We start from the raw sequence: 13,224 nt of genomic DNA on the forward strand, positions 1-13,224 counted from the left end.
ATCTGCACTTCCTCTTCCTCTGGAGTTTGTGGAGTTGTTTAGAAGTGACACAGAGGAAGAAGAATTCGATGGATTTAGTGATTTGGGGTAAAACTGATGCTTTGGTAAACTTGTTAGCATGTTCTTTATGCTATAAGGCGCTGGTACAGCTGGCAGCCCGGTGTAAACGCTCTCTCTTCTTTCTCACACTTATTGTGCTTTATCTCCTATATTTTGTAAATATAGTTAGTATATTTTTTCTATTTTACTGTACGATAGGGACACGCGCTGGAATAGTTTTTTAATTCAACTGTTTTTGACTTTTTTCGGCTGGATTTGAGCGTTTTTCGTTGCGTTCGTTGTGTTGTTGTGACGTGAGCTAGCTCCGAGCGAGCCACCAGCCCCCCCCCGCGCCCTCCGGCCGCGCTAAAGTACGGCGTGTCCTCGGTACACGTTTATGTACACGTTTATATGAAAGAGGAACTTCACGAACGATCGGGACACGCACTGGAATCGCTTTAAATTAACTTGTTTTGACTTTATTCGGCTGGATTGAGTGTTTTCGTCGTGTCGTTGCGATGTGTCTTGGCTCTGAGTCCCCCGGCTCCGGCCCCGCCCCCCGGCTCCGGCCCCGCCCCCCGGCCCCGCCCCCGGCTCCGGCCCCGCCCCCCGGCCGGCGCCGTACCGCGTTTCCACAAAGGAGGAACTCATGAAACTGCGGAGAACAGTCGTCTTACCCGGAGATCGTCACGTTATCCCGACGCAATACTGACCTAACCTAATACTGATGTGCAATTCTGTCGTATGTGCAACTACTGTGAAATTCATGGGCAATTACTGTGAAATTCATGGGCAATCTATGTGCTGTCGTGACACATATTCATGTGCAATTACTGTCGTGATCACACGCAATGGTGTTTATTTATTTATTTATGTGTCTATGGGAGTTTTTATTTATTTATAGGAGATCTTCTACTGAAAGTGTTTTTCAGACTTCCTATAAGTGATCTGTTCTTCTGTATCTACCTCTGTATCTACCTGCGTTGCACCAATGAAATTTCCCCATGTGGGACAATAAAGGAATATCTTATCTTATCTTATCTGAAGAACTGTTAATATGTTACGTTGTGCAACTTGTTTTTTGCTTCTCTATTATGCATTTTTTTGCAAGCGCGACATATAATCCGGTAAATACGGTAGAAGGTAATTTCGAATGACAGTATTTAAGTACATCAACTACTGCCTCCTTGTGTTTAGCAGCGCCGCCTCCGTGCTCGGCGCGCTCAGAAGGCACGCACTGGCCCGACAGAGTTCCTGGCTTATCTGTATTATTTTTAGCAGCCGGCGCTCGTCCTGTGTCCTGACCCACTTTGACGGGGGCCGGTCTGGGCAGGGAGACGCCGGATGTGAGGTCGATATGTACGGTGTGTGGGGAAAGAGGGAGACGGGTGGAGACATGGGAGATGGGGGAGACAGAAGAGACGGGGGAGACAGAAGAGACAGGGGAGACATGACATCACACTAGGAAATTACCCAGCAAACACTGGATACAGTCGTAGCCAGTATCTGTACTCTGGATACAGTTGTACACAGTATCTGTACTCTGGATACAGTCGTACCCAGTATCTGTACTCTGGATACAGTCGTATACAGTATCTGTACTCTGGATACAGTCGTACCCAGTATCTGTACTCTGGATACAGTCGTACTCAGTATCTGTACTCTGGATACAGTCGTACCCAGTATCTGTACTCTGGATACAGTCGTACTCAGTATCTGTACTCTGGATACAGTCGTACTCAGTATCTGTACTCTGGATACAGTCGTACCCAGTATCTGTACTCTGGATACAGTCGTACTCAGTATCTGTACTCTGAATACAGTTGTAACCTGTATCTGCACAGTAGTTGTACACATTGATCTGGAAAGTACATTCGGACAAATACTCCATGCTGATTGGTCGAAGCGTCACAGCAAGGGAACGAGCCCAGAAATCCAACTCTAGTCAGACTACGGGTAAGAGAAAAGCACAAAACAGGAACTTTGTACATTTTCAAAAACAAAAACAAAAGTGTGTATTCATGTTTCCTGCGCTGTGATTGGTCCAGTCTCAGCGGTTCAGGCCCAATCACAGGACGGACTCTCGAAAATTAGACAAAAACTCCAGTTCTTGGAGTAAATTCAGGGACGACACAGTGTGGGATTCTTGTATCAGTCTAAAATAGTCGATATATATGTTATTTATGACGTGATGTCGATGGAACTCTTTGTCCTGGAGTCTCTTTGCTTCTCGTTCTCTCTCGTCTTTTATACATAACTGCGCTTTGAATGTTTTTTACGGCCTTTAACGCGCTAATGGAAAGCTCTTTGTTCAGTTGTTGCTGATGCGAAGCGAACACAAAGTAAACGTCTCTTTGTGCCTTGAATTTACTCGTTCCTCAGACTAAGTATCTGGCCTTAGACGTCTTTTCCTCCGACGCATGAACCGCATTTGAAACATTAAAATGACACGTTACGACGTCGATCGCTGGTTAAACGTTCCTCGAAATAGCCGCGATTCTCCCCGTGACGCCGTCTTTATTTCCAGGAACAAAAGCCGCACTCAACGCTGTAATTTCTCTGATTTCGGCCCCGCCCCTCGTGTCAAAGCTGAAGGAGAAGGTCGTTATCAGAAGAGACGTGACATGACCACGTCTGTGAGCGGCGTCTGTGAGCGGTGTCTGTGAGCGTGAGCGGCGTCTGTGAGCGGCGTCTGTGAGCGGTGTCTGTGAGCGTGAGCGGCGTCTGTGAGCGGCGTCTGTGAGCGGCGTCTGTGAGCGGCGTCTGTGAGCGTGAGCGGCGTCTGTGAGCGGTGTCTGTGAGCGGCGTCTGTGAGCGTGAGCGGCGTCTGTGAGCAGCGTCTGTGAGCGGTGTCTGTGAGCGTGAGCGGCGTCTGTGAGCGGCGTCTGTGAGCGGCGTCTGTGAGCGGCGTCTGTGAGCGTGAGCGGCGTCTGTGAGCGGCGTCTGTGAGCGGCGTCTGTGAGCGTGAGCGGCGTCTGTGAGCGGCGTCTGTGAGCGGCGTCTGTGAGCGGTGTCTGTGAGCGTGAGCGGCGTCTGTGAGCGGCGTCTGTGAGCGGCGTCTGTGAGCGGCGTCTGTGAGCGTGAGCGGCGTCTGTGAGCGGCGTCTGTGAGCGGCGTCTGTGAGCGGCGTCTGTGAGCGGCGTCTGTGCAGGAGACTCGGGGGGACGCCACGTTAAAGCGACTTATGAGGATCAATCAACATTATACCATGTTTTTCATCGAAATATTCAAGGGCCGAGCAAAAGAAGCAGAGCAGAAGAAAAAACGTTGTAGTGTTTTTTTTTTTTGCAATTGTGATTCATTTTGCATATAATATATATATATATATATATATATATATATATATATATATATATATATATATAATGTATTTTTTTTTATTTTTTTTTGTGTATGTGTCCGTTATTATTAAGATTCTGTTCAAAGTTTAAATTAAATACATCCAGGATCATAAACATCATAAACATGAAATATGAACTGAACCAAGAATCTCATGTGTAAAAGTCTAAACTTCAGGGTTTTCCTCTTTTAGACCTAAAAGTCCCAGTCACTTTTTGTAATTGCAACCATTCATTTTGGGGTTAGGGTTAGGGTTAAGGGGTCAGAGGTTAGGGTTAGGGTTAAGGGGTCAGAGGTTAGGGTTAGGGGGTTAGGGGGTTAGGGTTTGGGGGTTAGGGTTAGGGGGTTAGGGGTTAGGAGTTAGGAGTTAGGGTTTGGGGGTTAGGGTTAGGGGTTAGGAGTTAGGGGTTTGGGGGTTAGGGTTAGGGGGTTAGGGGTTAGGAGTTAGGAGTTAGGGTTTGGGGGTTAGGGTTAGGGGGTTAGGGGTTAGGGGTTAGGAGTTAGGAGTTAGGGTTTGGGGGTTAGGGTTAGGGTTAGGGGGTTAGGGGGTTAGGGGTTAGGGTTTGGGGGTTAGGGTTAGGGGGTTAGAGGTTAGGGTTTGGGGGTTAGGGGGTTAGGGGTTAGAAGTTAGGGTTTGGGGGTTAGGGTTAGGGGGTTAGGGGTTAGGGTTTGGGGGTTAGGGTTAGGGGGTTAGGGGTTAGGGGTTAGGGTTTGGGGGTTAGGGGTTAAGGTTTGGGGGTTAGGGTTTGGGGGTTAGGGTTAGGGGTTAGGGTTTGGGGGTAAAGGTTAGGGTTAGGGGGTTAGGGGTTAGGGGTTAGGGTTTGGAGGTTAGGGGTTAGGGTTTGGGGTTAGGGGGTTAGAGGGTTAGGGTTTGGGGGTTAGGGGGTTAGGGGTTAGGGGGTTAGGGTTTGGGGGTTATGGTTAGGGGGTTAGGGGTTAGGGTTTGGGGGTTAGGGGTTAGGGTTTGGGGGTAAGGGTTTGGGAGTTAGGGTTAGGAGGTTAGGGGGTAAGGGTTTGGGGGTTAGGGGGTTAGGGTTAGGGGTTAGGGTTTGGGGGTAAGGGTTAGGGGGTTAGGGGTTAGGGTTTGGGGGTTAGGGTTAGGGGTTAGGGGGTTAGGGTTAGGGGGTTAGGGTTTGGAGGTTAGGGGTTAGGGTTTGGGGTTTAGGGTTAGGGTGTTAGGGGTTAGGGTTTGGAGGTAAGGGTTAGGGGGTTAGGGGTTAGGGTTAGGGGGTTAGGGGTTAGGGTTTGGAGGTTAGGGGTTAGGGGTTAGGGTTTGGGGGTTAGGGTTAGGGTTAGGGGGTTAGGGTTTGGAGGTTAGGGGTTAGGGTTAGGGTTTGGGGGTTAGGGTTAGGGGGTTAGGGGTTAGGGGGTTAGGGTTAGGGGGTTAGGGTTTGGGGGTTAGGGTTAGGGGGTTAGGGTTTGGGGGTTAGGGTTAGGGGATTAGGGTTTGGGGGTTAGGGTTAGGGGATTAGGGTTTGGGGGTTAGGGTTATTTATTTCATGGTCAAACACTATCTTTGAGCAGACTATACTACGTGTGAAGTGGAACAAACTGTAATGCAATGGAAAAAAGCATTTTAGAGATAGAAAATTATTACCTGAACTGAGAAGTCGACATAGTGTCTGAAGTTACCCGCTCCTCGCTCCTGAACACTTCCGCACACGCCCCCATAGTTCGTACAGTTGTGCGCGGTATGAATGGTCATGTGATCATAATGGTTTACTTTTGTCATTTTGTCATTTACTCTTAGTAGAGCTGCCCATTCAGTGAAGGAATGTTTGAGTTTTGATCTATCTGGGGTATATTTTTTATGTATTCATTTGGGGAAAATGGTGTTCTTTTTGTAACTGTGTTTTGGTTGGGTGATGTATGCCCGTGGGAGGGGCATAAGAGGGCTGCCAGGAGAGAAGGGGCGTGGCAGAGTGGGCAACACCTGGACAGCAGAAAAAACCTGAGAACCTGGAATTCTTGACGTCAACTTGTAAATATATTTTTGTCCATTTTAGTCACTTTTTAAATAGCTCAAGGTTTTTTTTCCCACTTTTTGCACAAGATAAATCACCAAAAAACTGAATCTTCGACTGAACATTGACATCTACAGTTCTTTATCCATGTCGTTTCTCGCTCTGGTCTTGTTTTCTTCTCTCATTGTGTTCGTCTTAATGTCGTTAAATTTAAAAAAAAAAACTAAAAAAAAACGCAGATTTTAAAAAATGCTGAATTTTCTTGATTTGATAATGGACTAAGACTTTGGACAAAATGGGACGTTTTCTTCTGGTTTTGTGTGACTTGATTTTCTCTTTTTTTGCGTCATTATTTGCTGGATGTCTACATGTCGTTTCTTGCTCTCGTCTTATTTTCTTCTTTCGTTGTGTTTGCTTATATGTTGTTAAATAAAAATATAATTGAATAAAATGCAGTTTTCTTCTTCCATTAGAGACTGGCTCCGCCCACAGGCTGTAGGAGATTGTTCTGCTCTGACTTGAATCGCCCACACAAACACGAGGAGCCGCCGCAGAGTGGAACCCCATTTCCATTAATGATCTCTGATCCTGAAGTGCTCCTCTGCAGCAGGAGGAGGCGCGAGGAGGAGATGTGCAGCAGGAGGAGCGAGGAGTAGATCTGCAGCAGCAGGAGGAGCGAGGAGTAGATCTGCAGCAAGAGGAGGAGCGAGGAGGAGATCTGCAGCAGGAGGAGGAGCGAGGAGGAGATCTGCAGCAGGAGGAGGCGCGAGGAGGAGATCTGCAGCAGGAGGAGGAGCGAGGAGGAGATCTGCAGCAGGAGGAGGAGCGAGGAGGAGATCTGCAGCAGGAGGAGGAGCGAGGAGGAGATCTGCAGCAGGAGGAGGCGCGAGGAGGAGATCTGCAGCAGGAGGAGGCGCGAGGAGGAGATCTGCAGCAAGAGGAGATCTGCAGCAGGAGGAGATCTGCAGCAGGAGGAGGCGTGAGGAGGAGATCTGCAGCAAGAGGAGATCTGCAGCAGGAGGAGATCTGCAGCAGGAGGAGATCTGCAGCAGGAGGAGGAGCGAGGAGTAGATCTGCCGCAGGAGGAGATCTGCAGCAGGAGGAGGAGCGAGGAGGAGATCTGCAGCAAGAGGAGGAGCGAGGAGGAGATCTGCAGCAGGAGGAGGCGCGAGGAGGAGATCTGCAGCAGGAGGAGGAGCGAGGAGGAGATCTACAGCAGGAGGAGGAGCGAGGAGGAGATCTGCAGCAGGAGGAGGAGCGAGGAGGAGATCTGCAGCAGGAGGAGGCGCGAGGAGGAGATCTGCAGCAGGAGGAGGCGCGAGGAGGAGATCTGCAGCAAGAGGAGATCTGCAGCAGGAGGAGATCTGCAGCAGGAGGAGGCGTGAGGAGGAGATCTGCAGCAAGAGGAGATCTGCAGCAGGAGGAGATCTGCAGCAGGAGGAGGAGCGAGGAGTAGATCTGCCGCAGGAGGAGATCTGCAGCAGGAGAAGATCTGCAGCAGGAGGAGGAGCGAGTAGGAGATCTGCAGCAAGAGGAGATCTGCAGCAGGAGGAGCTCTGCAGCAGGAGGAGATCTGCAGCAGGAGAAGATCTGCAGCAGGAGGAGGAGCGAGGAGGAGATCTGCAGCAAGAGGAGATCTGCAGCAGGAGGAGCTCTGCAGCAGGAGGAGATCTGCAGCAGGAGGAGGGAGGAGGAGTGAGGAGGAGATCTGCAGCAGTCGCTCCAGTCATTTTAGTTTGAGGTAAAAACAGGGGGAAAGGGTAATTCTGTCATTTTACTACAATTTTAGTAGTCGACTCGTCAGTGATAATTTTGGTGATTTTTTAACCGGTGAACTGACATTTTCTGATGACATTTTTAAATAAATAAAGGTTTGAATAATGTTGACTGAAGGCTTCTAATTAAAGAACGTTAAAGAGTGTTTTAGAGTCTGTGCTCATGCTTAGTCTTCGCACTCTGGGCTTGAACAGGTAAATATAACTTGTTCTTCACTGTGATTGGTCGACTCCACCTGTCACTCACTCGGAGGCTGACCAGTAAGAGGAGCAGGAAGTGTCTGTGTTTAATGGGTCAAATGCAGAGGAAAAAATGACTCCATGGAGACAAAATAGTGTGTCTGGATAAGAGAGCAGTGATAGCAGAACTTAACTTGAAATGGCATGATTAATACGCAATAAAATATGGATATTAAATGCGAGAAAAGCACAATCAAGCTAGAAATATTTATAAAAAACAAAAGTAAAAAATGGTGCGACAACAGAAAAAACAAATGATTAAAAGAAAAGTACAGAAATATGTAGAATTCCCGTCTTTTGTTCCCTCAGACTGTGAAGAGAGCAGCCGTTGCCGCGGCGATGGGCGTGGCCCAAGTCCGGCTCACCTGAATGGAAGCTAATTGCTAATTGCTAATTGCAGATCTCTGAGTCGGCCGAGCGAAAACACAAACGTCCGGAATAAGAATGAGCTGCCAACTCCAGCTTCTGTAACATCAGCACTTCAGAGCGGATCCACGTCTCACAGGCCTGACCTGCTGCCACAGGGCTAGACTGGGCCAAAGAGGAATGCAACAGGGCTAAACAGGGCCAAACGGGGCTAAACAGGACCAAACAGGGCTAACCAGGGCCAAACAGGGCTGCAACAGGGCCAAACAGGGATAAATAGGGCTAAACAGGGATAAAAGGGGCCAAACAGGGCTAAACAGGGCCAAACAGGGCCAAACCAGGACCAAACAGGGCTAAACAAGAGAACAAAACCGGTGTTTAATTGACAAAACTATGGGACTAAACCAGCTCCAAACTGAGTAGTAAAGGGACTACACTAAGGACAAAACCAGAGATTAAAGGGACAAAGCAAGTGACTAAACCAGAATCTAAACCAGGGACTAAACTAGGATCTAAACCAGGACTATACCAAGACTTAAACAGGGACTACAAGGACTCTCTGCTCCTCTCTGCTCCTCTCTTCACCTCTCTCCTCCTCTCTCCTCCTCTCTGCTCCTCTCTGCTCCTCTCTTCACCTCTCTCCTCCTCTCTCCTCCTCTCTGCTCCTCTCTGCTCCTCTCTTCACCTCTCTCCTCCTCTCTCCTCCTCTCTGCTCCTCTCTGCCTCTTCACACTTTCCACCACATATTTATAACTCTCTAAACCACAGCGGCGGCTCCTCGGAGCCGTGAACCACACCAGTGCCGTCTCCTCCTCTCTCCGGCAGCAAACGCATCAATAATGCAGCGCTGGCGTCGCTCGTTACATCTCCTGCTCGGCTCCTTCAGCTCCGCTTCAGCTTCAAAGCGCCTCCACGCTCGCCTCCACGCTCGCTCCAGCACCCGCACGTTTTGCACGCCGTGGACCAAATGACATCAGACTCAAGCGAGACTCGTCATTTGTGGACAAGTCGAGCTGTTTTGACACATTGTTTTGGTCGGTCGGTGGCGGGAAAGCTTCTTGTTGGAGACGGAGTGGTGAAAGTAGGTCAGGACGCCACCACCACCACCACCGCTGCTTCTGCTTCTGTGAAAACCTCTGAATGTTTAACACTCTCTCCACAGGGAGGAATGTGGAACACCTGCGATGTAAAGAGAAGAGTAACGTGCTCATACTCGTTAAAAACTGTGAATTACGGAGGTCACGATATCTAGTTTAGTGTCACGATTATTGTAAGGTTTTAAGACGAACACAGAATTTTTCACTTTTCGACAGTGAAATCCTTAAAGTGACGTATGACATGTTTTTACCATGTTCTAATTTTGACTTTATTTGGTGTATTTGTACCTGTTGTACATATAAATTATAGTTTTACACCAATCGAGCAGGTATTTGTGGAGAAAATGTTGAAAAATCTGTGGGATATGACAGGAAGTGACATCACAGCAGGGACACTTGTTCCAGTCAAAGTTTATGCCGAATTTACACAAAGAAAAAACTTTTTTTGACTCTTTAAACATTAATTTAACAAAATAAAGTCGCTCACATGTATTTTTATCCGTCAAATAAAAATGAAAAAAAAGACATTTTAGTGTTTGCTGGGTAATAATAATAATAATAATAACTTTTATTTATATAGCGCAGTTCAGTGACCCAAAGACGCTGAACATAATTAATTGTTAAGGTAATTTCCTTGTGTGATGTCATCAATTACAAACAGGAAGTCATCTGACCTGTAGGGGGCGCTTTAATTCATCCCTCTAGAATGTGACCAACTTTATGAACGCAAACTTTCTAAATGTTTAGTTAATTTGACCAGGTTGTTGTCATATTGTGGAACATAAATCCGTCAAATACCGTATTTTCCGGACTATAAGTTGCACCGGAGTGCGACTTATACTTATATTTATACTGATTTACTTATACTTCGGAGCGACTTATATGTGATATTTGTTATTTTCACACTTGCAACCGCATTTCATACTCCAGTGCGACTTATATATGTTTTTTTCTTCTCTATTATGCATTTATTGGCTGTTGCGACTTATATCCAGGTGCGATTTATTCTTATACTACGAAAAATACGTGTATATGTCAGTTAAGTCAGTGTTTGGTCAACTCGTGACAGTGAGTAGTTTACACGTCAGTTTTATCATTTAGTTGGCGATTTATGCAGAATAATAACTCGCAGCTTCCTGATAGGTCGAAGAAGAAAGACAATAGTTATGCAAATCAGCTTCACAAACGTTTAAGACACAGTGGACATGGAACAGTAAAAACCCTCTGAGCTCAGACGCCGTTGCTACGAACACGAGGAGCGAGTTTCAACACGAGAAGAATATTGCAACATGTCCTTGGTCTGAATGACTCAGCTCAACCATAAGAAAATGACATAACTGATAATTACTCCACATTCATTCAACCATTATTTGTGATTCGCTTTGACAAACATGTTGCAAATGATCAGAAATGATTCAGAAAACTCATTAGAGGCTGTGGACAAACATGAGCGTAGAAAACGAGTATGCAGAAAAAATTATGTCATTGGCCATGATTTGAACCAACAAAGAATATATATATATATAACGTAATAATTCTGATTAAATAAATAAACTAAAAACTAAAAAATATACGCTCGTTTTGGTCGATCACAATTTTTTATTTAATTTCATTTTCTCGCAAAAAAAGCAAAAATTTATATGTATTTAATTGAGAATTTCCTGGAAACAAACAATACAGACTTTCAATAATTCCCATTTTAACCCAAAAATAAGTCAAATTTCTGCTCAAAACCACATTTTACTGTCAAAGCCTCGGCTGTACATGAAAAAAAAAAAGACCCCAAGAGTTGTTGAGGCTAACCACTCTGCCGCCGTGCAACAGACACCACAGAGCGACGCGCACGTCTCGTTTTGGCCGCGTATTTGGATATTTTTGTCATCTAAAAAAAGACTGAAGAAATGAGCAGAAGCAGCAAGTGGGACAAGATGCTAGCGCGGTGATTCCAGCCAAAGAGCGCTCACAAAAACCATCAGAACGGAACAATCTGGTGCTCAACAGGAAAGAAGCTCCAAGAGGCGGCGCCGGAACCCAGAATGGAGCGTTTGGTTCATTACACTGGCAATAAACACTGTCTTAGTACAATATGCATTTCAAAAGTGCCATTATTGTAATATTGATTCAATGTCAGTCTGATTTAGCCTTGATTTAGTCCAGTATTGTCTCTGTTAAGCTTTTATTTTGACAGAGTTTGACTAAAATATTAAAAGAGTGAACGTTTTAATATATCTGCAATTCATTTTTCCCAACGTAAATTTAAATATTGTCACAATTGCACATTTTGAAGTGTGATTTATTGTTACACGATGTAGAAAAAGATCCAGTTGAATCATTTGGACTCTGTTAAACGATAATATTCAAACTACTTCATGCAAAAATAACTCTAAATCAGTATAATCCCATAAACCCTTTTTAAATGAACCATACTGTTAAAGTAAAGAGGTAATGTCAATGAAACTACAGCTCAAACATTAACAACGTACAAATGATACAGGGAAAGTTTCCTGTTAAAGCTGCAGAGCCTGTCTTTTATACTAGTGCATCATTAAAGCAGGACTTTATGACGGAATGAATCTGCTGGACATGGTTTGCATCTAATAATAAAGAGTTTTGTTTCTCGTCAAACAGTAGGAGCAGAATTCAGCGCTCTGATTGGCTGCACTTGGGCGGTCCACCCTTTTTTCACTTCACAGTCTGACAAAAGCTGTTCTAAAACTGCACACGCTTAAATCATGAATACCTGTGGATATTAACGATGCACCAAAGGGTTTGTGAGCGCGAGGAACCAGAACAGAGTGTGTGTCGGTGAGAAAATCAGAAAGTCCAATGTTAATGCACAGAAAACATACACGCCATAAATACTGAGCCCCAAAGGATATTGTTCCAACTGTTAATGAATGAATGTTTAGTCAATATAATGATTAACATGGCCAACATATCGCAATCATTTCAAGTATCGTGCAACCCGGATTCTGGCTCCAAACGTGAAAAACCACAACAGACAGTGAACGCATCAAAGTGTGAACATCTTCTGTTCAACGCGGCGTCTCATTCTCTCTGTTCAGCATAAGCCCTGACACTTCATCCCCTTCACTCAGATGCAAGGGCCAAATCAAAACCAACGAAATGAAGGAAATAACTATGTTTGCCTCTTCACAAATTGGACAAGGAGATTTGTGGTTCAGATGTAGAGCTGCAGGATTTATACATCGCCATCAAATCCCAATCGCAATTTGAACAGGACTGTAATTATGATTTTCTTTACAAACGCACATCCTTGGACTTGTTTAGGAGTTCAGATTGGAGTCTGAACAGAATCCTACAATCAAAGCATCCAACATCATTCAGCACTTGTCAGACACCTTCCCAAAAAAAATGTCTAAAAGATAAAGAAAACAGAAAGCCCCAAACACAGGAGAAATCTACTGATCCAAACATCCAAATACATGATGACTTTGTAGAGAAAGATCATGGAGCAGGGGAAACGTCTCTGGAACTTCCCCATGAGCACAGACAGAAACAGAAGCAAGAGCCCTAAAAATCCAACATCTCCAAAAGTGCGTTCCGGCGTCAGGGCGCGGCTCGTGCGCAGCGGCAACAACTTCCCCAAACTCCGCGCACTCACCTGCAGGACACCGTGATCTCCACTTTGGTGGCCGGGATGTTCCCCGTGAACGGGTCGAAGTCGTACACCGAAGACATGTCCTCCAACTTGTCCATAACGTCCCCCTCCATCATCGCGTCCATGGCCGGAGCGGGAGGCGCGGCAGAGGCGGCGGGAGAAGCGGCTGCGGCGGGAGACGCGGCGGCGGCGGGAGCGCACAGCCTGGCCGCGGTGCTGCGCTTGTGGAGCGGCACGCAGCGCTGCCAGACCTCGGTGGGATGATGCTGATGATGGTGGGGATGGTGATGAGTGGCGGGGGGAGAAGGGGTGGCCGTTTTAGTGACGGTTTAGCGGGAAGTTAAAAAAAGAAAAAGGAGTGCGCGCGGTGCGGACGGAGAATCCACTCGAGGCGCATGCGGTGCCGCGGCTCCACTCTGTGCGCGCGGCGGAGCGAGAGTGAAGAGAAGAGGACCAGATAGAGTCAATGCAAGCAGCACTCCTCCTCCTCCTCCTCCTCCTCCTCCTCCTCCTCCTCCTCCTCCTCCTCCTCCTGCTCCTTCTCCTCCTCCCACGCCGCGCCGGAGAAGTCGCGTTCCCGTGATGCAACTCGTGCTGCGGTTGAAGACAGCGCGAAATGCAGATGTTTTGACCCTTTTATCTTCAAATCACTGCAATGACCGACTCTAAGTGAAGCAGACATGTTCAACTTCCTCTCTGTCTGCTAAATAAATTAAGATGTTAATGATATTGAGGCTATAGGTCTATTAGTGATGCTACGGATATTGCAAAAAATATATATA

General features: G+C 46.5%; 1 protein-coding gene across 3 annotated transcripts in view; it reads right to left on the bottom strand.

Moving 5' to 3' along the window:
* The window catches only part of cpne5b (copine Vb), a 200,641-nt gene extending 187,750 nt beyond the window's left edge, over positions 1-12,891 (bottom strand). For all 3 annotated transcript variants that reach the window (XM_072451532.1, XM_072451530.1, XM_072451531.1), the window contains exon 1: positions 12,446-12,891. In XM_072451532.1, coding sequence (XP_072307633.1) covers positions 12,446-12,567 — 122 coding nt within the window. In that variant the 5' untranslated portion in view covers positions 12,568-12,891. The remainder of the gene's footprint in view (positions 1-12,445) is intronic.
* Between the last annotated feature and the right edge of the window lie 333 nt (positions 12,892-13,224).

Source organism: Eucyclogobius newberryi, unplaced genomic scaffold, assembly GCF_026437365.1.
Source record: "Eucyclogobius newberryi isolate DKJ021-1_F unplaced genomic scaffold, fEucNew1.0.hap1 SCAF_19, whole genome shotgun sequence".
NCBI lineage: Eukaryota > Metazoa > Chordata > Actinopteri > Gobiiformes > Gobiidae > Eucyclogobius > Eucyclogobius newberryi.